This window comes from Xiphophorus hellerii, chromosome 9, assembly GCF_003331165.1.
Source record: "Xiphophorus hellerii strain 12219 chromosome 9, Xiphophorus_hellerii-4.1, whole genome shotgun sequence".
Taxonomy (NCBI): domain Eukaryota; kingdom Metazoa; phylum Chordata; class Actinopteri; order Cyprinodontiformes; family Poeciliidae; genus Xiphophorus; species Xiphophorus hellerii.
The window spans coordinates 16,387,507-16,412,291 of NC_045680.1; the positions used below are offsets into that span (position 1 = coordinate 16,387,507).

General features: G+C 38.0%; 1 protein-coding gene across 1 annotated transcript in view; it reads right to left on the minus strand.

Annotated features, from left to right (window-relative positions):
• Positions 1 to 1,744: 1,744 nt before the first annotated feature.
• cpamd8 (C3 and PZP like alpha-2-macroglobulin domain containing 8) overlaps positions 1,745 to 24,785 on the minus strand; it is a 43,623-nt gene continuing 20,582 nt past the window's right edge. The window contains exons 23-44 of the mRNA XM_032572802.1: positions 24,285 to 24,336; positions 23,806 to 24,104; positions 23,323 to 23,391; positions 23,073 to 23,229; positions 22,341 to 22,517; positions 20,382 to 20,463; positions 16,200 to 16,356; positions 14,983 to 15,057; positions 13,434 to 13,599; positions 12,985 to 13,071; positions 12,730 to 12,866; positions 11,986 to 12,141; positions 11,301 to 11,363; positions 10,384 to 10,646; positions 10,212 to 10,299; positions 8,033 to 8,107; positions 7,817 to 7,922; positions 7,543 to 7,653; positions 7,255 to 7,467; positions 5,362 to 5,433; positions 2,817 to 3,012; positions 1,745 to 2,700 (exon numbers count right to left, since the gene is read on the minus strand). Of these exons, the coding sequence (XP_032428693.1) occupies position 2,700; positions 2,817 to 3,012; positions 5,362 to 5,433; positions 7,255 to 7,467; positions 7,543 to 7,653; positions 7,817 to 7,922; positions 8,033 to 8,107; positions 10,212 to 10,299; positions 10,384 to 10,646; positions 11,301 to 11,363; positions 11,986 to 12,141; positions 12,730 to 12,866; positions 12,985 to 13,071; positions 13,434 to 13,599; positions 14,983 to 15,057; positions 16,200 to 16,356; positions 20,382 to 20,463; positions 22,341 to 22,517; positions 23,073 to 23,229; positions 23,323 to 23,391; positions 23,806 to 24,104; positions 24,285 to 24,336 (2,802 nt within the window). The 3' untranslated portion in view covers positions 1,745 to 2,699. The remainder of the gene's footprint in view (positions 2,701 to 2,816; positions 3,013 to 5,361; positions 5,434 to 7,254; positions 7,468 to 7,542; positions 7,654 to 7,816; positions 7,923 to 8,032; positions 8,108 to 10,211; positions 10,300 to 10,383; positions 10,647 to 11,300; positions 11,364 to 11,985; positions 12,142 to 12,729; positions 12,867 to 12,984; positions 13,072 to 13,433; positions 13,600 to 14,982; positions 15,058 to 16,199; positions 16,357 to 20,381; positions 20,464 to 22,340; positions 22,518 to 23,072; positions 23,230 to 23,322; positions 23,392 to 23,805; positions 24,105 to 24,284; positions 24,337 to 24,785) is intronic.

Here is a 24,785-nt window from a genome sequence, read left to right on the forward strand (position 1 = left end):
ACTCTGATTCACTCTCATGTAATGCTAGCTGTCCCCTGCAAAGCATGGAACCGAGATCCCCGTCTCCCCCTTCCTCTTTTCACTCTTTCTGCTCATTGGAGCGTGGACGTGAAACATCACTCTTCAGCCATGCATGCAGTTGCCACAGAGACTGCCTTGGGTAGCGTGTTGCAGTCAGCCCCCCTGCAGTGGTGGCTTGTTCTCTAGAAATGTTTTGATCAATCGTGAATGCTTAGATACAACAGATGCAGCAGCCACAGAGTATTTGTCTGGTGTATCGGACTTTCACTTTTGGAAGTTGAACCAGCAGCCTCTGAGTCTATCTTCTTATAAACATTTGGTTACACTGTCTTCATTGTGGCTGAATATCAGCAGCACATTAGCTATTTTTTTGATTGTATCTAGTGATTAGAGACACAGAGGTCTGACCTGCTGGAGGTTGAGGTAACAGAGGGGGCCGACAAGTGACAAGTGCAATCGCTAAACATTAAACTTTTACACGGTCTAGCTCCCTTTCAGCTGTTGCTTTGGTGATATGAAAACAAAAATGATGTACCTCCATATTTTGAGGTACACACTTCCAGTTAGAACTTTAGGGTCATCATTGTCTTGTAATTCATTTACAACAGCTTTTCACAATTTGAACCAAAAATATGAAGCTAGGGTAGAAATGAAAAGAAACTAATTTTATCAGTTCTTCTGTTTTCTAAAGCAAAATGACACCAATTGAACAAGTTATTTCTATTAAATATTATCGTTATTCAGAAGAAGCATATTTTTTGGTCACCAAAGTTTTATATTATTCTTGAACTATACTGTAAAATTAAGTTTTATTTTAAAAATCAAATGCAAAAATGGCTCTTTCGATTGTAAAGGTTGCTGACCCTTGTTCTACATACAACTAACCCATTATAACATAATAAAATGTTTTTTTTTTGCCTATTCATTAAAACCAAAAAAAACTAAGAAATCACATTTAAACAATTCGCAGCCTTAGCTACGCAGCTAAAAAAAAAAAAAGAGCTGTTCCACATCCTTCAGGTGATTCTACAACTTAAATGAAGTCCACCTGGTAAATTCAGTTGACTGGACTTAATTTGGCACACATCTGTCTATATAAGGTCCCACAGTAGTCAGACCTAATTCTAGTTGCTGAGACGCCAGTGTCATTGTACATAATCATGAAAGTTTAACATAAACTTTGAGTCGGTGCAGGTCAGGAAAGAAAGCTACATCCCAAGAGAAGACTGATATTTCTAGGTAATCTTCTCAAGAAATTAAAAGCAAGAAAGGTTTTGTATTCAGACAATTGTTGCCAATAGCAAAATCTTTGGAATAGACAAGATGAGACTTTCAGGCCAAAGGTCACTGTACAAATGTCAAGCATGGTGGCATCATACTGAGGGACTATTATACAGCCAGTGTTGGAATAATAAAGACAAACAACTATCTCGCTATTCTTCAACTCAATCAAAACTGTTTTAGGAGGAAATAGAGCAAATTAACATTAACCTCCTAAACTTGCTCCATTCTTGACTGTGCTTTAAAGCCAAGCACATGCATAGACACCAACTAATTTAAATCCACTCTACCAGTTCTGATAAAACAAGTGGTCAAATATCCAACCAAAAATACCCCCGGAAGCTAAGGAACAAATTGCTTATGTTTTTTTTTGACCTATATACAGTTGCACTGTATATGGATTAAAGAAAACCCACCATAAATTCAATCCTGGAAACAAAAGCCTGGTTTGTGTATAAATTTTATTCTTATTTGTTTCAAAAACAGTATTTGATATGAATCAGGATTACATTTGGTCAAATTTGGTACATTTACATCAATCAGTTTCCTCAACATCCTTTAGTTGATCGACAACAAAATAGCTTATGATCTGTACAATCAGCTTTCCTGGCATGTAAGGTGAATGGTGAGAGATGGTGGTTGAGTAGTTTCAGAGACAAATGCAGTGTCCAAATGCAGCGGCGTTCAAAAGTTCCAGTAACATCAAAGTCTGTAGTTTGACAAGACCTATCCCATGTCGCTCTCCCTGTTTATGTTTCCTGTCTCTTCAAAGCTGTGCAACAAATAAAAAAATGAAGATAGCATCTTACAATGAAAAAGTACATCAGCTTATGTTTCTGTAAAGCATATGGTTAGCATATGTGTTTCTCCAGCAGCATACCAGCACAATAATTTTAATCAGACCTTTCAGTTATTCGGTGTTAAAGCCAAAAAAGTGTTTAAATAAGCACATCAAGAACCACAATGAGGGAAAAAGTAGTCTGTGTGGGCAGGTAATGACTTTAAAATAGAAATGAGGAGTTCTAACTACAAATAAATACCACAGATAGAAAATATAATAAAACATATTGCTTAACATTGAGTGTAATTACAAACTAGTGATTATAAACGCAGCACACTGGATAAAGATTCTACGCTGACTATTGATGAGTAAAAAGGTCTGGAGGATTCTAGTTTTAAATCATTCTCATTCACATCCTACCACACACAAAAACAGACATACATGATGAAAGCATCCACTCTGACTCCATTCAACTAAAAACATAAACTCAGTTCCCAGACCACACCAACTTTCTGTCCAAGCCAGTCTGCATAGTCTCCATTTTCTTTCCATTCACAAGCATATTCACAAATATGGTACAATTTTAAGGTGGGCGTATGGCTTCGGTCTGTGTATTTCTGTGGACGACAAAGAAAAGAGGAGAGACGACTTTGTTACAAGAGTACCTCAAAAATCATGCAGGTAGTTCCAGTCAGAACAACCAGAGGAATATCAAATTCAGAGACACACATACCATCGCTCAGGGGTGCTCTTTGTGTCCATTGTGGGTAGCTGGGTATTTGCTTGTAGGGGCACTTTATGCTGCACACCTCCCCCACCTTCTGGTATGTCAAAATGGTCCCCTCCCTCTCCATCAGCAAGGAAAGGATCAGAGTCATATTCGTAGGAGTAGTAGGACACCTCTGGCATGGAGCCTTGTTCCTCTTCACCTAGAGGGACAGACACACATTCAGTTAAATAAAAGCTGATGATAGACAACTATGGCCAATGATTGATCACAATATCCACTGTGTAAAGGAGAAATTAAGTTGTTGAGCAATAAATTACCGTCTTAGTAGCATTCTAGAGTAGTGTTTATGATTCTGTGCCCAGAGTCGCTGTGTCCAGTTGAGCTTGGTTTAGCTGCAGAATCATTTCTCCAGAGATGGAGACTAATTTAAGACTGCTGTTTGTGCAAAGGGTAGGGAATTATGAGAAAGCCTTGATTATAAAAATTAATATTTAGGACATTGTATACAAGGACTTCCTAAGATGGAGTACCAAATGTTGACCAGGAGGGGACCCCCTTTCATAAGTTGTTTGACACAGCATGTGACTAAGTCTATTTTTCTTTAATGTTTTATGTGACTAGAGGTATTAGAGTTTCACTTTAAAGTGACTCAGACGGAACATTTTGCACAAAACACCACATTTAAAGACTTGCACATGTAGAACCCAAAACAAATGATAAAAGAAATACCATAGATCAAATAAAGCCTTCAAGTCTGTATTTGACTGTATGTTGACCGCTGCAGCAGGTTCATTAATAAGACAAGTCTGCACACGGAAAGTAATTCCAGAGCTTCAGCTTCCTTCGGTGCGTCTCCTTTTCTTGGCCGAACTCATCTTTACCTTTTGCTTTCTTGTTGCTCTCAGAAGACTGGAGTTTAATGGTTTACAGTGACAGTGATTTTACAGTTTATATAATAATAAATCTAAAGTGTCACTATAGCTGAATGTGTGTGTCAGTGTGGCTCAAGAGACTGCAAAAGACATGAGATATAATAATTAGCATTTTGCATATTTGCTTTTGATTGCAAGCAGCAGGCATATACCTGCATTTGTGCACTGCATTCTTGTGTTGAGCATTTCGCTTTTGTACTGAGGGAGACCTTTGACTGAGAGAAGCTTTGTGAGGAGCAGCTACTGGGAGTTAGAGGCTGAGAAACAAGTCAGAGCAGGTCACACGACATCAAACATGCATGCACAAATGCACACCTGGATACCGCTAAGAAACTGTAGATAGGACTTAATGTTATGTGCCCCAAAAAAATGAACACCCTTTAAACGCCCCCCCCACCCCCCACACACACAACATTAAGGTGTTAGAACTTGACACTTTCAGTAATGTGTTTTCATGCTGTCATTGTAAAAAGGTAATACAATTACATCCTACATCCACACAGTGAAACATCTTTTCAGCAATTCTCTGGTTGCTTATCAGGAGAAAAGGTAAGCCTCCTGACAGCAACAAGCAACCCCGGTGTGTGAAACTTATCCTCCCATTTATCATACTGATTGTAGACGTGAGGTGGTGGCAGGGGAATGTGCTGCCACACACCTACGAATCAGTTTAACCCTAATCTCCTCACCCCTTTTCCTTTGTGTCTGCTCCTTGTTCTCTTGTTTACTCCTGCTTGCTTCTCTTTTGACTTTTTTATGCTTTGTCACGCAACAACCATAAACTTAATTTATTGGTATTTCACTTGACAGACCAACACAAAGTAGAGAATATTTGGCAAGTGGAAGAAAAATGATGTATGATTTCAAAAATGAATGACTGAGATTCTTGTTCAATCTTCTTTGCAAAATACACCTGTCAGACTGAATGGCGAGCATCTGTGAAGAAATAAACATCTTGCCACAGATTCTCAACTGGATTTAGGTCTGGATTTATTTGTGCCATTATAACATGTGACTATACTTTACTCAAAGTATTTTTTTTTCTTTGTGTGCATGGAAGGTAAGCCCCCTGGCCCAAATCCAAGTCTTTTGCAACTTCATACAAGTTTTGGTTCAGTTTTGTTCTGTGATTTGCTTCACCCTTCTTTCCATTAACTCTCACCAGCTTCTCCATCTCTCCTGATAAAAAGTATCCTCACAGCATGAGCTGCTTTCACCATGTTTTACTGTGTTGATGGTGTGTTTAATGTAAAATACACAGTTACTGTTCTGTATTATGGGAAAAGCTAAATTTAGGTTACATCTGACGACAGCACATTTTCCACATATTTACCATGGCTTGTTTGGCAAACTGCATTATAAACACAAAGGTGTTTATGCATATAGTAAACACCTTTGTGTTTTGCATATTAAGAATGTGTGGAAATATGTTGTAAATGTTAACAAAATGACATTAATCTGACATGACAAGCTGCCTCTGATTGATAAAGAAAGTTTGCACAAGCAGAATAACGGCCTCTTTTAGTAAACACAGCTGCTGATTCTTCCAGACGTGAATGTGAAGAATCAGGAGACAAATGTGGATGTGGTGTATGAGGAAGGTGTGGTATGGTTACCTGTGTGTACAGGCACTGAAGGTTGTTCAGTTTCTTGGTTCACCACTGGCTGGTTGTTTATAGTGGACTTTCCTTGACAAACACACACAGAGACAGACTTTAGATCATTCACATAAATGTGGCTTCCACTTTGCCTAAAACAAGGAATGCTGGTGTTGTCCTCAGCTCTGGAGCACCTCACTGATAAACAGCGAGGTTTGCTTAGTCCTAACAAAGACTTTCGTCAAAATGTATCCCTCCAAAAATAGAAGGAGCCAAATCATGAGCAGTTAAACAATAACAGCCTCCTTTTCTTTCCTCAAAATGAGGAAGCCGTGTAACAAATCTGCCCCTATTGAAGCATACACAAACAAACAAGGTCAGGGAGCGCGTCAGTCCTTTTGATCATTTACAGCATAAAACACTTGGCACAGGCTCAGGACTTTTCCCACCAAAGTTTTGTCTATGCCTTTTCCCCAATCTGCTCCGCAACATGAAGGCTCTTTTGTTGTTGGGCTGTGCGTCGGAAAGGAATGTGACGAGGATTTCTGAGGAAGGACAAAAGCACTCTGTCATTTGGAGAGAGCCCTGTAATATGACGGAGAGCGAGTGAGGATTGGGGCGCAGGGGGGTAGAAGATGGGTAGAAGTTTTTATTTTCCTCTGAGGACTCGTCCAGTAATCAGCTCGTCACCTGAACAGCTGTTTCCTGAGCTCAGATCAAGGCTCAGACACATTTACAGGTGCACGCACATATTGACAGAATGAAATTGAGTTGCAAAGCAAAGTGTGTACGCAGCAGTCTCACATGGACCAGATATGCACATGGACCAGTAAATAAAGTATTTCTGCTCCTTGAACGTTTTCATATTTTGTCACACTACAACCACTAAAATCTGAAAACTGTGTGAATAAATATTTTTGAGCCAATATTTTGTATAACCATCTTTCTCTGTAATAACAGCTGCAAGCCTTTTGAGGTAAGTTGATTCCCGCTCTGCACATCTAATGATGTTTTTCTCTATTTTTAATTTTTTATAAATAGCTCAGTCACATTGGATGAGAAGTGCTTCTTAGCATCAATTTCTTACTCACAGATTCTAATCAACTGTTTCATAAAAATGTATTTTATAGCTGTAGTCATCAATTCACCACTAGATTCAATACAGGATTTTTTTCTGTACCATTAACAATAAGATAAAATATAATTTTATTTTATCTGTGTGTATATTTAGGCTTGTTGTCTTGACGAAGGTGAATACCCAACTCATCTCTAAAGTATTTTGCAGGATTTGTCAGAATTCTGTCCAATATCTTCCTGGATTTAGCTACAGGAATATTCAGTTTATATAAGCAGCATCACTGTCTCTACTGAAGAAATTCATACCCACAGCATGATGCTGCCACCACCATTTTAATGCAGGAATGTGGGCTTAATGAAATGTATGTTTGACATAACAACAACCATAACAACCTTTAAGGGTATTTATCTTTAAGGATATCAAAGGTACCTTTGATCTGACAATGAATCTTGTCAGAATGCATTTTTTTATTTATTGAATATGACTGAATATTTATCTTTTTCTTCTAGTTGTACGGTAATTTAAATTTGATCATAAATGTTCACATAAATCAAAGATTTATGTGAATGTAGCTTATTTAGGTCCTCAAGCTCTCACTTACGAACATCTTTCACTGTACCAAACAAAGGAGGATAAAAGAGTAAAAATAAAAGAACCATATAGCCTAACAAGTAAATACCATTTAATTCTAATTATGTTCTCATTGGTTAAAATATATTTTACTAGTTGGAATTTAAGATGAGCTACTTTTTTAGCTTTAGGTTTTATGTGTAATAATTTGTGTATAAAAAGTAACAACTAGAAAGTCCACATGCAGTATTTTGAGCACTTACTGTGTGAACACTGGGACATGGGGACCTGTTTGATGCGAGTCCCATTTCGACAAAAAGACACCTCCATCTGACACTGGTTCTGGTAGAGCTGCCCATCCGACCCACAAACGGGCTCCCCGTCGTAGCCACAGTCCCTGTAACATGTGCAGCGCTCAATCTGCTCCTGCTCCAGGCAGCCTAATACATTGTTGCACTGGTTTCCCTGTACAAAACCTACAGAAATTGGTTAGATGACAGAAGAACAACTAAGGTGCATGAAAATCATTATGCATTTGTTGTGTTTCTCACCTATCCACTGATTTGTTGAACTCTCGACCTCATTGCAGGTGGGCCCATCACAAAGCTCCCGTGCAAGTGGGCTGCTCTCGCTAACGTTGTAGAACCTGGTGGCCTCAAAAGCTGCATGACAAGCACAACGCAACACCATATTTGCTACTTTGCAACATGAAAAGTTAAAAACTTGGCAAAGAAGAAACCTTAGTCAACACAGGGAAAAATTTAGATCCTTTGGTTTTTAACACTTTACAGAAATGCACCAAAAAAATTTTTTTTAGAGGCATACCTGGTTCATAGTAATCATAGATCTTGACCGGAACAGGTGCTGTCTTGCCCACAATGTATTCCCTGATAGCTTGGAAGGCCACACATGTCATACATTGACTGGGAATCTAAGACAAAAAGTAGCACATACATACACATGAGCACTGGTGCACAAAATACAGATCTGAAATTTTGCACACCTCAGAATCATTCAATCCATACCTTTATTTTTACATACCTCATCAAAGTAGAACAAGACTTTTCTGCCATTCAGTTCATATCTCTTCAACCCCACTCTTTTATCCATCATCAGCTGTAAAGAGAGACAGAAAACAATTATCTGTCAAAATTTGGATCTTTTTATTGTAAATCGACACAAAACTATTTGTACATTGAAGGTAATTTGAGATGTAATTATCAGGATCACCTCAGGCAGGTATAAGGTTCGTGTGTGCAAAACGTTAAACTACAGACTTAATAGAGCGAGTCAAAAAGTTAACACATTTATTTGCACCCATGTGAAAGATATGGAAAAAAAACTTAAACTTCCATTGCAGACAAATTTAATCTTAAACAAAAAAAGAGAAAAATGCAACCTTTATTTTGAGCACATCTATTTAATGTGATACCTTTTTCACCATCTCATGAAAAATGTTGTATATATTTAGCAATAAATTTTTTCAGCAAGCAGGCAAAATATAATTAAAAATAACTATTTACATTGCATAATGTTTCAAATTCACAATTCAAATTACTGTTACGACTGATAAATATTTTTGCTTGATTTCCTAATCATGCAAGTTGAAAATTGTCCAAGAGAGATGAATAGGGACATTTGCAAAGAAGTTGAAAAGCAGATATCTGCAGTTTGAAATCAAATTGTGATAAATGAAAATGTATAAAATTCATCTTAATAGATATTAATAGCAATCAGCACCACAGCAAACTGGACAGCTCCACATCACCCCAGCCTAGTGCTACTTTTCACACAGAAGAAAAATATATTTTCTGTGAATAAATGTTGTAGACCCATAACCAAAGCTTTAAATAGTTCCTATTGTCTACATGCCAATTTAGAGACTCTACATGTTTTATTACCACTTGTCTGAGTCATGATCTTCAACTCAAGCTGCCCTTGTGGGAAATAGAAAGGTGACTGCAAGGGCTCTCCGCAGAAAATGACTGGCAAATATAAAGAGTAATGAGCACACTGTTGTGAATCTGTGTGAAAATAATAATAAAAACATCCCATAAGTTTGTTCCCCCAGTCAAAGGTGGCAGTCTTGGGACAGTGGGGGGTTTATGAGGTGCTCACCTGGAGCTGGCGCCACAGAGACACTCGTATATAGACACACTCTAAAAAAAAAAAAACATTGTTTGTTCATATAGCAACGCAAACCGGTTGTGAACGTCCACAACTCAAACACTAAATTCACAGCATCCTCTGGGCTGTTAATCACAGCTCGTTATGTCGGGGTGACAGGAGCCCTAAGCAGTTACTGGACTAATCATTTATGTCCACAGCACCTATGAAATAAGATGAGGCCAAGCTGAAGCCAGGGTTGCCACTGTAAACTTGAGGAATGTGAATGGCAGTCAGCAGTAAAACCCAAGGGAGGCCAGCAGGGATTTAAACTCAGCTTGTTAGGCACCACCACTCAGGTCAGCCTCCAGTGACATACTGACAGCACGCTGTGTGTGTGTATGTGTGCATGTTTTACATTGCTCCAGGTAGCCACAGAGGTGTCTCTGTAGTAATGGAAGCCTGCAGACTGAGGCCCTATTACAGCCCAGTAATGAGGGACATGCTTCTGACGGGTGACTGGGGAGCTGACCTGGATTCAGCCCCAAAACCTACTTCATACTAGCTGCCACCTTTCTAATTACACACATTCCTCAACATACCAATGCAACCAATGTCTAATAATGCTTTAAGTTACTCATTCCTCGCCTAAGAAAAACAGATTAATTGTTTGTTAATGTGTTACTGCTTCCAGCTGGGTTGGTATTGCTTTTTTAGAGTAAAAAGACCAGATGATTTACAGCCGCTCTATGTGTGTGTATGCTACACTGTAGGTCTGTAAAGTGTTGGTGTGACTTCATTGAAATGTTATTTTATTATTTTTTAAAATCTGCCTACTTTTCACTGCCTTTGGAGGATCGACCATTTCTTTTCTCATTGGCCTTTCAGTCCATGTCAGTTTACTCATTTCACTGATAATAATGCTATCTTAGTATCTCCAGCAGCATCGTAACATAACTTTTCTTGTTGTTCTGAGGTTGATACGACAGTGGGATAAAAATACATGGTTCATAGTATACAGTATAAAGCGAATAACTTGTATCATTGCTCTGTTACTCTGAGGAACAGCGACAGTGAGTGAAAGGTGTGCATGTGTGGCTGAGTGATTCCATACTCTTTCCAGGCTTTCAACATCAGCTCTGAAACCGGAAATCATGGGAACTTCTATGACTGCCATGTTGGATGAGCCTGAATGGAGCCACCTAGACCAGAAAATTAAAAAAATAATGAACAAAATAATTTTTTTCCCAATCAGCTCTGTACACGGGTACACTGTGAGTCTCTACCTAGCGCAAACTTCTAAAGAGATGTGGAAGCTCAGTTTGTCCTGGTGGGCCGCCGGGTCGTCATCGTCAATGGGAGCCCGACGCTTTCGACTGAGCTCAGAGCGGTTGTCAGCTCGGCTTCGGGAACGTGACGCAGGGTGCTTGGAAGTAGAAGATGAGGAGGAGGGCTGTAGGCGTCGCTCCTGTAAAGGCTCTTTCAGATCCACATTGAGTTGGAAAGCTGGCTTTGCTACTGGGTCAGGCACGTTATAAGACACGTCAATCTACAGGCAGACCAAAAATAAAGAAGCAGAAAACACTTCAGACAAACCACATCTTTATAAACATATAATATATTTTTTTAATTATTCAGATCTGGTCTCCTCTGATTGGAGCACTTTATTTCACATGTTTGCCATATCCCACAAATAATTTGTGGCAAACAGGACATTTTATGTCTTTTTTTTAACCCAGGGTTTCTTTTTGCCCATCTCCCCATCCCCAAAAATGCATGGAGTGCATGACTAACAATTGTCCTGCATGTCAACCTAAAAAATAAGCAGCTCTTCCAGAATTACCTTGGTCCTCTTAGGGGTATAAGATATGAATACTTTTGAAAAGCATGGTTTAGAAGTTTGAAAACGTACTAAATGATAATTTTGACAGTCTGTTTACAAACATGTGCAGGTGGGGACTATTTGATTGCCCAGCTCTTGCATTTAATTATGGCCCAGGTGTGGCTTGGCTAATGGGCAGCAATAGATGCACAAAAAAATGGGGATTGAGTGAAAGTTGTTTTTTTTCATTAACTTGCTGCAGCAGCATTTGACACACCTCTTTTTGGCAGATCAATGTGAGCCATAGCATTAGAGCTTCAATTTAGGTAATTTTCCAAGACGGCAAACAGGCATTTACACAAGCTTGAGTGCGTCTAATACCTGCATGAGACAGCAGCCTTCACCTTTGGCGCTGACAAAAAGGCCTGTGGGAATACTGGGTATCTACAAGAAAAAAAAAAGCAGGAGAAACAAAGAGTCAGAGGGGGCAGGGAGAGGTGACTGAGTCATTTATCAAGTGAATGAATGCTGTAGGCTGCTGCACTGATGCTAGTGGCTCCCTGGCTACTTACCAGCAGCCCTAAATTGCCCCTAATTAAGTTGACACCCCTAATCATAGCAGAAAAAACATGCCTGGCAAAGGAACTGCTTGCATTCTCACCTGACAGGCGTTGTAGTCAGGGGAGATAAACCCATCACTGTCAAGTTTGTTTAATGTGTGAGTAAACATGTCAGTGAAGCACAGATCCTTAATCAAGAAACCAACAAGATGCATTTCAAAACATCCACCAGGCTTGATTTGTAAAAACAGAACACAGAGATTGCAGCTTGACTCTGATAAATAGCTGCTCATTAATCACTAGAAAGGCGTGTATATAAATTGCAGCTTAACTGAATTAAATGCCCCATCCATCTTGGTTATGACATCTGGAACTAATACATAAATTTGATAAAGTGTATTAATTATCAGCATGCCAAACTGGTGTTTCCATTCCATTTGTGTGGAAGAAGAGTGAGCAGCCTTGAAGCGGCAAAACAGGCAACTAAACACTAAACCCACATTCACCTTGGCCCTTTGAAGGAGTTTTTTGTTGTCCCGGTTAAGCTCAAAGGCCTCCTGGAAGTCAAGGTTGGTGGAGGCTAGAGAGATGGTGAGGTTGACCCCTCCTATGTATGAAAGGATGGCATACTCCGACAAGGCATGCAGGGCCACACACGTGTCCTGAAGAGATCGGTTAGCACAACATACATTTAGAACAACTACAGTGTTGGTCAAACAGTCTTTCTTGTTTTTTTTTGTCACACTTTAGTGTTTCAGGTTATCAAAACATTTTTTTTCTTTACATCAGAGAAAAAGAACTTAAAAACGAACAAAAAGTGTTTTTTTTAATGAAACATCCCATTTATTTATTGTCAACACTCCCCTACAATACAGCTGGTCAGAGTTGATGCCTAAATGAATAACGCCAAATACAGATCAGTACAATTGGAGCTTAGAGTAAGACAAATGTTTACCTTGTAATAAATATAAGTACACCCTAACATCCTAAAGTTGCATTTTATCTTGGTGTCATAGAGCAGAAAATCTGCAGCCAGTCTTGAAACCTGAAGTTCAGACACAATCAGTCTGATCTTGAGATATTTTGCAAAAAAAGAGGGGCAAATATATACTGTATATATTACCTTTGTCTGAATATGTATGTTTTAATTGTACCTTTAACTTGCTACTGGCGAACCTGAATTACCCCAATGTGGGACAATAAAAGATGCTTCTATTCTAATATAAAAAGAAAATAATGAACAAAGTTACCTGTGTGGAGGAGAAACCACCCAAAGCATTCCTTTGCTGGGAGAGCCATTTGACAACAGGCAGGGCAGAAGCAACATCACCCAGGACGGTGTAGGTCAGAAGACCATAGGCTGTCATCTCCACCTCTGCTGACACAACTTGGAACAAACAGCTACATTTACAGACAATTCTCAGGGTTGTTTTATTTGCAGGAATTAAAACTAAAATTAGAACAGTCCAATCACGTCAGTCCCCAGATATTTTTCCAAAAGGTACCTGACTGAGAGAGACCATCACTGAAGCCCATGAAAGTATCTTCGTCTGTCACGGTGCTGCCAGTCAGACTCCAGTGAGTGAGCCCATCTATGACAACAAATGTAGTGAAATGAAGGGAAACAGTAAATAGACTAGTTTCCAACAATCAATACCAATCTCTTAATTTAATGTTGCCCTAATAAGCGCTAAACATTGTTTCTGTCACTGAAATTGTACTTACTAATTGTTTAATCTACACTAGCCTCAGGTCACGTTATGGAAATTGCATTTATAAGATGAGATCTCTGTGGAGTTCTGTACATACTTTTAATTACTCATCCTCACACTTGGTGGGAGTATTACTGCAGCTTGAATTCAGGTTTTTGTTTCTTATTTTGTTGCTTATTTCCTTTGTAAATATGTTTTTTTCATGGTATGGAACTTGAACTGAATCACAGAGGTAGCAGTACCTTGAGTGATGGCCATGTGGTTGAAGCGACGCAAAGCCAACGGAGCATAAGGGCTGCGAAGCAAAGACAGGGTGTATGCAGACAGAGCTGTGGTGTAAGGGTCGTCAGCAGAATACGTGTTGCTTTCCAAGAAGTCCTTGGCTTTAGCCACTGCCACCTTCTCTACCTGTACACAACAGTAGGGTCAGAAACTCATAGAGTACTGATTAAAGTGATTAAAGTCTGATAATCACATTAACACATTAATTGTCACCCCAAAAACGTTTACGTATTAGTCAGTTAGTCATGAGGACACCGATGTCCTTAAGATAGTTAAGGGGTAATGAATAAATCTAATATATATATATATATATATATATATATATATATATATATAAATGACCTTTGTTTTTGTTATAAGTTATAGTTCATATTATTTTCTTCTTATTTTACCAACTAGATACATGTACTCAAATAAAATGCTAAATTTGTCTGAAATCTTCCAAGTTAGATTAACAAAAGAGAGACCAACAAATCTGTCCACATCTGAAGTTCACAATTTATTCTCCATTTTGTGTTTACTAGCACATTAAGAACCTACTATCTCCTCAGTTTAGATGCAAAAACCTCCGGTTTACTTTTGAACCAACCGTCCGTCATACAATGGCTCAACGGTTCCTTCTGCCCAAATGGAGTTGTTATATAAACACTCATTATGTCCTTAGAAAGTTTAGTTTACTTTCTTTTCATCCATTAGATTATAGTCCTCTAGAGTCATCTTGCTGTAATTGGCAGTGTTGCCTTTTAATTAATGGAAACTGGAAAGGAGGTCAAGGTATGGCTTTGAAGTTAAGAATACCTTTTCATTTTTTATCAACTCTAAAAGGGCAAATACTAAGAAGAATCCCTGTGGAGATAGACAGCAGCAAGAAGGTGGAGAGACAGATAGATGGAAACGGGCCAAAGAGATGAAATTCCAAATAAATTCAACTATTTAGAAAACTGGTAAGAAAAGACAAAATGAGTTTCAAGAATTTGCATCCTGGATATTTATCTTTTGAGGACTGATTTTACTGAAGAGAAGTTTTTCAAAAAAACTCAAGATGGTTACATGTCCATTGAAGAGTGGATGAAAGAGTGAGAAAAGTACTAAAGAGGTGTGTTTTGTGAGGCTAAAACTGTCGCTGCATGTCAGCCTGAATGTTTTGAAGCAGGTACATTAAAAGTGCTGGGGCATAACAAATTTGAGTGGGCCGACTGCCAACACATCCATCTTCACAACTTTCGGGAATGCAGTGATACGTCCATACACGAACCGGCCCGGTGGGATGGGCCTCCTTCGCTTCTTTAAGTGGGTCGGGAATAACTCTGGGTGTTTACTCTTATGATAATAAAAACCTCCTTTAGTAAATTCAACAAAAAATATAAATCAAATTCCACATCAGGAAATTTTGAATCAACGTTGGTTTTTAGATTTGTTTATAACTGTCAAATATAACTCTATTTTTCCATCAGAAAACTCCCTCTGAAGACTGACTGTTAAATAAAAGAAACATGTTTTTGAACTTACCTCTGTTGTTATCCCCGTCTCCAACAGAGCTGCTACCACATAAGCAGTTAGAGATATCTTGCCATGGATCCCTCCCTACAAAAAAAACATCATAAGTTATTACCTACTGCAAATCCTCTCCTTAATTATGTAGCAAAAAGATGTTGTAAAGGTTATATTAATAAAGTTATTGAAAGTATATTAATAAAGTCATTGAAAGACCATGCTATTGGTATACCATGGTCATACCAATAGCATGACCATGTTATTCATATTCAATCTTTAACATCACTGGCACATTACAGCAGTGATGAATGAGGGGATGGATAGGTGGATGGATGGATAGTTGGGTGGATGCAATATTGTTTCAAAAGGAACATTATTTCTGTTGAAACGATGTTTCTTGGCAATAACATTTATAACTGTTGGAAAGCCATGTAATTTCTCTTTAAACGATGCCACATTTGTAAAGAAACTGCATTTGTTGAGTAGCAGACTTGAACCCACTAAAAACTGCCAAAAAGCTTTTTCTGCAGTGGAGTCTTGCTTGGAGGTTCTGTTACTTGAGGTGATGAGAATCAGGTCAAATAGCGTCTGCTCTAGTCTGAGAAAAATCCATGCCATTGTGGCAATTTCAGTCCTCCAGGATGACAACACTCACCTCCATAGTGTGGGGATTATTAGGGACAATCCACAAAACTTGGAGGAAAAGAAAATGTGCTGTTCATGCCAGAATGACCAATACACCCAGTGGCTGCCGGTGTGGTTGTGTTGGTGAGGATATCATCACACAGCAATGTGTGATGTCTATGGTATCCAGAATTAGGCTGAGGTCCCAGGCAATTATTCCATGCACTACTCAGGCAAGGAAGTAGTTCATGTAAAATAAAAAAGTTGTTAAATTCCCAATCTGCCATGTACCTTCAAACATCAACTATACAGTCCAATAAACAACACATCAGAATTAGCTGTTTGGCATTGACAGATACATTTTTCATGGGTGGAATCCAATTTCCTTACATATGAGTCACCATTTGACGGAACACTAGCAAACAAACCCAGATGGGGAGTACTGGAAAGAAACAGGGATTACCTGATTAAGTTAATTAAGTCTTAAATATGACAAAACAGCAGCCAGCTTTCTATATTCTTTGTTGTGTTACTGATTTCAATTTAAATTGGCAGGTAGAAAAACGGCAAACTGCTTTAAACTTACATCTATCCAAACATAGACCTACCTGCAGGTCTTTATTGAGGATGCGTCCCATAGCAGGAAAGGAACCATCTTCTCGCTGATGTTTGATAAGCCAGGACTTGGCTGCCTGGAGCTCTTCAGGGTCAATGAAGATAAATCCCCGAGACTGAGCAAAGGACTTCAGAACAAACGCTGTCAGCCTAGAGGACAGGTCAGTGGAGATGAAAGAGAAGGTAAGAGGAAGAAAAATTAAGATCCTTAATGAGCATTTACAGTACTTTCAAACAAACATCTGTAAATACACATCACCCCTTACAGGACAACAACTGGATATAAAAGTGTTTTTCAAAGAGCCACCCGCTTTCAATTTGTCATCAGAGGACAGGAATGTATAGATGATTTGATGAAATGGAAAGAAGAAAGGAATGAGGAGGGGAGCAGATGGGCAGTTTGATCAGTGCAACTGGATGCAACAGCTGTGCTCTTGAGAATGTGAAACTGCACACAAGCCAATCGAGCATGTTTCTGGTTGGGAGTAAAACATTCCCCAAAAGCATTCCTCAACTTATGAAAGCACAGATCCTAGGGATGAAGGTTTGTGAATCCGGACGGCCCAGGAGTGCGAATGAAGGTTCGTGAGCTACGGTTTCAGTGGGCTGCAGCAGAGGAGACTTTGTGGAGCGATAGAGTTCAGCCAGGTCAGTCCTGGGTTCATGACTGAGCTCATAAATATACATAAACAATAGACCTCCTGGTAGTGAGTGCTGTCTTTGGCCAATAACTGATGTGACAGCAAGTCTTCCATTACAGCAACCCTGACCAGAGTTAGGTAACTATAGGTGAGGTAAGTTGTTTACGAAGCAAAGAAAGAAAAATGAGATGGAAAGGAAGGAAAACACAAACATTCACACTTTACTTTCCTAATGTGGCCCATAAGTGAGATCATAATCCAAGAAAACAGCAACAGGGGAATAAGTAGGAAAAAAAAGAATGGTACGTACACTCATAAACCAAAAACATAAAATCTTTCCTGACTGGAAGCTGGATTATTCCTCCCCTGAGACAAAACTGATGCCACAGTTCTGGCTTTAAATGTTCACCCTCAAGGAAAAGCTCTGGAGAGCGTAAATGTGAAGTGCTTTTGGAAAGGAAGGAAGCACAAGGGAAGCTGACTTCCGATCCTCAACCCCCAAGCTAGAGAATCCTCCTAGTAATTTTCTTCCTCTTTCCCTGTTTTCTAACTTCCCACTTAAAAATCGCTCCTCTCCAGCTCCACTCTGAGTGTATTTAAAAGAGGCTTCATGATAAATCCAATCCGGCTGCGGTTTTACTAGGAATGTTATGATTTGGACTTAAAACTGTCCAGATTCTCTCCGGATGATTACTTTATGGAAAAACATTATCAATCAAAAAGATAAGAGGACAAAGTAGTAAAGTGTGTAGACTGGGTATTTAGCCACCTAGCCTTATATAGGAATCTATTGATAAACACATACTGCCTGTAAGCACCAGCTTGTAAAAATAAAAAAAGCTTTATTTTAAAAAAGCAACTGTTTTTGAGACTTTTCATAATTTATGACAAAAGTATGTTTCTTGAAAACCAATTTTTAGATTGTACATAACTTTATGTGTGTGTGTTTTTTGACATGGTAATGCTCTCTTGATCTCATCTACTTTGTGAAATGCAGCAGTCCTTCATGCAGAAAAATACCCACAAAACATGATGGTGCAAATCTAATACGGCACAACTAGGATGGAGTTCCCAAGCTTAGAAGCGTCTGTCTTTTTCCTCCAAATTCAACAAAGATCATTAAGCAGTTATATTTCAGTTCCTTCCAAAAATTTACATATTTGTGCCTTGAATGCATTTTGCAAACTCTAATCTGAGTTTTAATGTTGCTTTTGTAAGACAGTGGCTTCTTTTTCTCTGAGTGAACTTTCAGCCAATGTATGGATAATAACACCCTCTCACCAGCTTCAGTTTAGGTCTTTACAAGGTCTTTTGCATTATTCCACGACTAATACACACATTTTGTACCAAAACAGGCCTTCCTACTAAGCGCAATGGCTGACTATTTAACTGATACATGTAATTGGTTAAGTATATCAATTAAAAAGATACATGCCTCAGATCTGTATTTATTGAGGGTATTGTAGTACCTACAACATGTGTATATTTTACAGTGTACCTTAAGTATGTTAGATAAGAATTGTATACATACATTAAATTACAGTAGCTGCTGAGAAGTTAGGCTTCTGAAGAGGACATTGATAAGAGGAAGTAAGTATGCGTTGCTAAGCATATTTGTTATGCCTAACAAATATACCATCTTCTCCATGTGAATAAATAAAAAAAAAACTGGAAGAATTCTGTCTGATTTAATGTCAACAGTAAGAAAAATATATTAGCCTTTTTATACGTTGAATGTAAATATCTGATTCCAACTGCAAAACAGCATTGCCAGTTTTGTTATATACCAAAATCTTACTTCAATAAAACTTCACAAAATCAAAATATTCATGTGAAAACAAATGTTTTTTCCCCATGACCATAAAAATGATCATATTTCATGAAAATCTTATTATTTTCAGCTTTTGAACAAAATACAAGTAGATAAGAGTGAATCTTTATAATTTAGATTAGCCAGACCAAGAGTCAATATTTGATAACATAAACTAAATTGTTGACACTGCTTTTGCATAAGGTAGGTAATCCATTTCTGTGATTTCAGAATGTAGACACTGAGAGTATCTTGTCTCAGTTTATTTTTAGCCAAATACAATGGGATAACTAAATAAGTAAACATTAACACATAAATTGGAGAAATTAAAGGCTGACCCTTTGTTTTTGACAGTGAGCAATGCATTTCTGCATATGGGAGGAGGAGGAGCAGCTTGATCTTTAAAGAGATGATTTGTTTTGCATTCTGCTATGTAAAATGCAACATGGTAACAGTTTTAACAAATATATAATAAAACATTTTTTTTTTTAAAGTTGCATGCTGCAGATTTAAGTCTTAAAGTATGGCACAATTCATGAAAAAACAACAACAACAAAAAAACAGTCAATCCTTCTGGCTAACCTAAAGAAATACTGAGCTCTTCCTTCTAAGCAAGAGTCCTCCTAGTGCTAGTCATTTAGCTTTAGGTTAATTCTGTGAACTTTTAACTGCCCTGGAATGGAAAACCGTAAATACTGCACCCTAATTCACTGCCAGCTGCTGTCATTTATTCTGAATTACTATATTCCACCAATTTCCCCTGTAAAATGTTTTTTAAATGCTGGGAAATATTAACACAACATTACAGCAGGCAATTAAAGCACTGCTTCACTCATGAACTCTGGAACAACAACAAAAACCGGGCTTGTTTTGGAGGCTAATGTGTTGCTGATTGATTTATAAAGTGTCTTTTACAGGTTTACTCATAGTTCACTATTTATTTAGTGCCCACAAACCACATTTGCTGCCCCGAGGACCGCAAGAAAACCCCAAACTACTGCTTGTCACATCCTCACATGCTCTCATTAAGAAGATTTAAATCCTACCACAACAGTTTAATATCACCAATTACACTAAGCATAATGAGTCATTAGATAGCATTCATAACTTTTACTTTACAAGGAATAAAAAAAGGTAAAGGCTCCAGACAACATATAATACTGACTCCAATCATGGCACTTAGAGTTTACAGGGTCAAAACTGCATAGGTAAATTTTGATGAGAATAAATTTTACCTGCCTCAGGGACCCAATCATAATGTTTGTTTTCAATTGCCTGTCGTTTATAAAACCTGCTGTTTTACAGTCTTAGCTCTATTAAACATCACAATACCCACCTGAGCTCATAAATCAACAGGAGGAATGAACATTAAGAATGAGACCTTAAATTACAAGCAGAGGAACTCCGCACTGCAGGGATACATTTCTGTTTAAGAGCTAACTGGCTGTATGGAAAATAAAAAGTACTTCATTCAAATAAATTAAATATTTTATTTAGCAAATAAAATATTTCACATAGTGTATGCATACAGTTACGTAAATAAGTAAAATTGCATGCTAAATTAAAATTAGGGGTATTTTTGTATTATTTCTTTTTTTGCATTATAAATTCTCCACTCTTCCCAAATACCTTTATTCCAGAAAACTCTGAACGACTCTGCTGCTTCTAGACATGCCTTGTGCGTCTGCATGTAAAACTCATGTACTACACTTGCATTGGCTTACCACATACTGCCTGAGGAATCCCTTTCACCAAATGCACTGTACGAGCCATCCTGCCGTTTATAGGTCAGCTGTCTTTGGTAACCTGGATGACAACAGAGAACAGGTTTGCTGTGAAGAGGAGAAATATCTGGAATGATTAACTCTCTGAGTTTCCCACGCAGAATTTGTGAATACTATTATTTTCATGAGTAGCGTGACCAGTGTGTGGTATTAATAAAAGTCTTGTCCACACAACAACTTTTGATATTAATGGAAGAAAATGTAAAAAGAGAGAAAAAATAATGTTAGTAAGCCTGAGTGATGCAATTTGTGATATACAATCCAAAATGTAAAAGTTTACAGTATATGTGTTCATAAGTTGATTTATGGAAACATTGAGTACTTTTGTCACTCATTTCAGAAAGTGAAATTCATAAAATATATAGATTCATTACACACAGAGTGAAATATCTCAAGCCTTTATGTCTTGTTATTTTGATAATAATAGCTTATAGAAACTTTTGTGTCTGAGAAAATTTGTGATAATGTTAAATAGTGGAAACTTGTGGTGTCACACCCTAATTAGCTAATTAAGTCAAAATATTTGAAAATATTTTCTGAACCTCCAAATGTTTTCTCAGTCTGTGTCCGTAGGCTGCTGAGTTGAAAGGGAAGGGAAATTATATAAATTGAGAGCAGCTGCAGATGAAAGTGAAATTTGTATTTAATTTGGAAATCAAGGTCCCAGCGTCTAGAAAAAGAGTTCAGAATCCATGTTGCTGTAAGTTCAATGTGAAGTTTTCACATTCCGATAGTTTGGGTGAAATGCCATCTGCTGACCTTGGTCCAATGTGTTTTCTGAAGTTCACATTCTATACAGCCGTCTACCAGGATTCTTTTAAAGGACTTCTTGCTTTCATCTGCTGACAAGCTTTATGGAGATGCTCATTTCATTTTCCGGCAGGACTAGGGACTGACCCACACTAGTAAAGGTAGTGAAAGCTGGTTCAGTGACCATGGTGTTCCTGTTCTTGGCCTGACCTGAACCCCATAGAAAATCAACAGGATATTGTCAAGAGGAAGATGAGCGACACCAGACCCAACAATGTAGATGACCTGACAGTTTCATTTCTGACATGAATATGTATTGAACATATTTATATTTTTTGAGACACACTTGTGTTTGCAACTTGCTTGCATATCATCCAATTAGAATGAAGGTAAACTACATAATAGAAAATAACAGACTTGGTAAATTGTGGATTATCTTGTTGTTCCCTTGTTTTACTGAGTTCCTTGCCAACTTGAACAGTCAAGAGGTACTTGGAAAGTGTAAAGAAAGCAAAATAAAGCAGAAATGCTATTTTTCAAGGGTAAGGTAAGAATCTTCTGTTAGACTCAGGTTGCGAGGGTGCTGCAAAGCATCTCTGTCACTAATAGACAACAGACAATTTGCATTGTTATGCTTTTATTGAAAACTAATTTATTTTTCTTTGAGGGCAACTTCCTGAGGGCTAGCTTCATGGAGTGCACACATTATGGCAGCCAGACCAGATTTCACCTAATTATCCATCTTATTGACGTGGACAACTGGGTGAAACTGAGGGACAAAGTGGACTGAAACTTTTGTTTTTGCTCTTTGTTTAATGTTTAATGTATCTGTATATATTGGTAGTCAGTTGTGTGTGTGTTAAATAATTTTCTTAGTAATTTAGATTTAGATTTCTTTGTAACTGCTTTGTTTAGTGGAAACAGCCTCAACTTTAATGGTAGTGTCTCTATCTATTGAAGTAGGCTTGTAGAATGTTTGGGGAGGTTTTCTTTTTGTGAGGGTGGGCTGCTTTAGAGCTTTATGTTGGCCTGACCACTGATGCTGTGACCCTGTGCCAGAACCTGTAACTGGGTTCTGCAACACAAAACTCCACACAGGTAGAATTACATATGAATGTAAGACAAAAACTTGGCCTCCAGTTTCATTACCTTGAAGCAGATAGTCCGTGGCTTCGTTTTCAACCTCAGGACTCAGCTGCCCGGTCTTCTGAAGGTACTTCAGAACAAAAACATTGGGTGCAAAGTGAATCATGTTCTGCTCTCCACAGCCAAAGGGCAGCCTCAGCAGTTTATCCAAGTTGTTCAGAGTTGGTCCCATTACGTCTCCTGTTACAGGTGCACAGACGTATGTATAAATTTTTTTTGTGTGTGTTACACTGAAAAAGTAAGTGTATTTTAGAGTCAATTAAATAGCAGTTTTACGGTGTGACCACAGATAATTTCAGTACCTTACAAAAGTATTTACACCTCTTGAACTTTAACCACATTTTGACACAACCACAAGCTTCCATGTTATTGTGATGAGTTTGTATGACAGACTACCACAAAGTAGAGCACAACTCTAAAATTCTTTACAAATACAAAAATGTAAACTCTTGGAAGAACTTACATCAACCCCTACAAACTTTTAATTCTCTAAATAAAATTCTGTACAATCAGTTACCTTCAGAAGTCACTTATTTCATAATGCAAGTCTTGAGGTTAATTTAATATCACTAAAAAGCCAGATGTTAACCTCAAGACTTGTATCTATCACAAGTGGAATGAAGTTCTTGCTATCACATGAAATCCTGACAGAATATTTTGAGAATATGAAAAGTTTAAGGTGTATGAATACTTCTGAAAGGCACTGTGTATGCCTCCAACCATAAACTACCATACCAATCATAAATGCAGAGGCTCTTTCCGATCCAGGCACCATGTTGTGTGGTACCCCAAGAGTGAAGGCCTCATTGTGGTCATCATCAGAGTCCTCCTTCCTCCAGATTTTAAACTCTCCTACAGAGCCCCACCCAGTTGAGAACCCAATGTGTTGCACCTAGATGGACAAAAAACATACGCATATATTTCAAAATAATCTATAAGCATAAAGTACCAAAATTTTGTACATCATACCATGAAAAAGTCAAACCTGTCCTGGAAACTGGCCTGCCCACTGCAGGATGATAGATTCATTGGATGGATGCAAACCATGGCCCACCTAGACAGAAGAAAATGCAGACAGGGGAAAGTAAAACATGTCTTGATAATGTTTTTATAATTCGGGAAAATATTTAATCCTACGCCCTGTCAATCAAAAGGCATCAGTAATAAAATGAATCAGCTTGAGAAATATCCTGATATACTCCATCTTTCTAAGATGCGGTTGATCCCAACAAAATATAATTAGATATTTAATAGCCTAACGTACACTACGTACGTTAGGCGTGGTGTACGTTAGGCACACGTACACCACGTGTAATCCATCACCTGATTGAACCAAAGGACGTGCAAGGCAGAAGTACACAATAACTGCATCACAAAATGATGAGTTTGTTATACACACACACGCACACCCCCCACACCCATATACTGTATATATATATATATATATATATATATGTTTTTCTCCTACCTGTACCAAGCCTCCTTGCCAGCTGATCCAAAAACTGCGGAACTCATCCCAGGACAGTATCCCTGGTGTGGACACACTGACCAGGGGGTCACCCATTTTGCCCAAGGAAATCCAGGAGCGAGTATTTTGCCTCCCTCCGAGTACAATCTCAAGCATCTCTGCACTGTCGTGTGGACTAGCAGAGAGGGCAATGTGGGCGTCGTTGTGGGTCTTCACAGCCACCTCAAACTGTGTCATCTTGGATGGCTTTTTGACATACTGATACTCATATTTATTAGGAGTGGAAATGTGGATTCTCTCTAAAAGGGATAATATGAAATACATTTTTGTTGGGAAAGTTTTGGGCATGATTGTTGCATACTCAATACTTATATATTTCAATTAAATATTATTAGAAAAAAAAAGACTCTTTTTGGGAACACATTTGGTTTTTGGAAAACATTTTTTAGAAATTACAATTGAAACATATTTGCACTAACCATTGGGACAGAAGAAAACACTGTAGGTATAGTCTCTTGATAGCCCCTCTGGCTGCAAGCAGATTGTAAAGCATAGAAAAAAGAAAAGCAAGCAGTTTGCCATTATAATGTGTTCAAGCAGTATATAAACAGTTAGGCCTGTCACGATAGCAAATTTTGCTCAACAATTAATTGTCTCAAAAATTATTGCGATAAACGATAATATTGTTTGAAGACCTTTTTACACTGAAAATGACGTAATAATTCATGCGATTTCCTGCCAAAGTTAGATACACTTTATTTTCAACAGAACACTAAACACTGGAACTGATAAACAAAATAAACAAAACAACCAAAAACAAAAATAAAATGGATTCTCAGTCTCCATTAACAAAAAACTCACTTGAAAAAAAAAACTAAACAACATAAAGCCAAAGTGGAAATAAATACTGCATTCAACCAAAAGATTATGAAGTCTGTATATTATGTTGCCCTTCAGTAATAATTAGATTTAAATAGAGA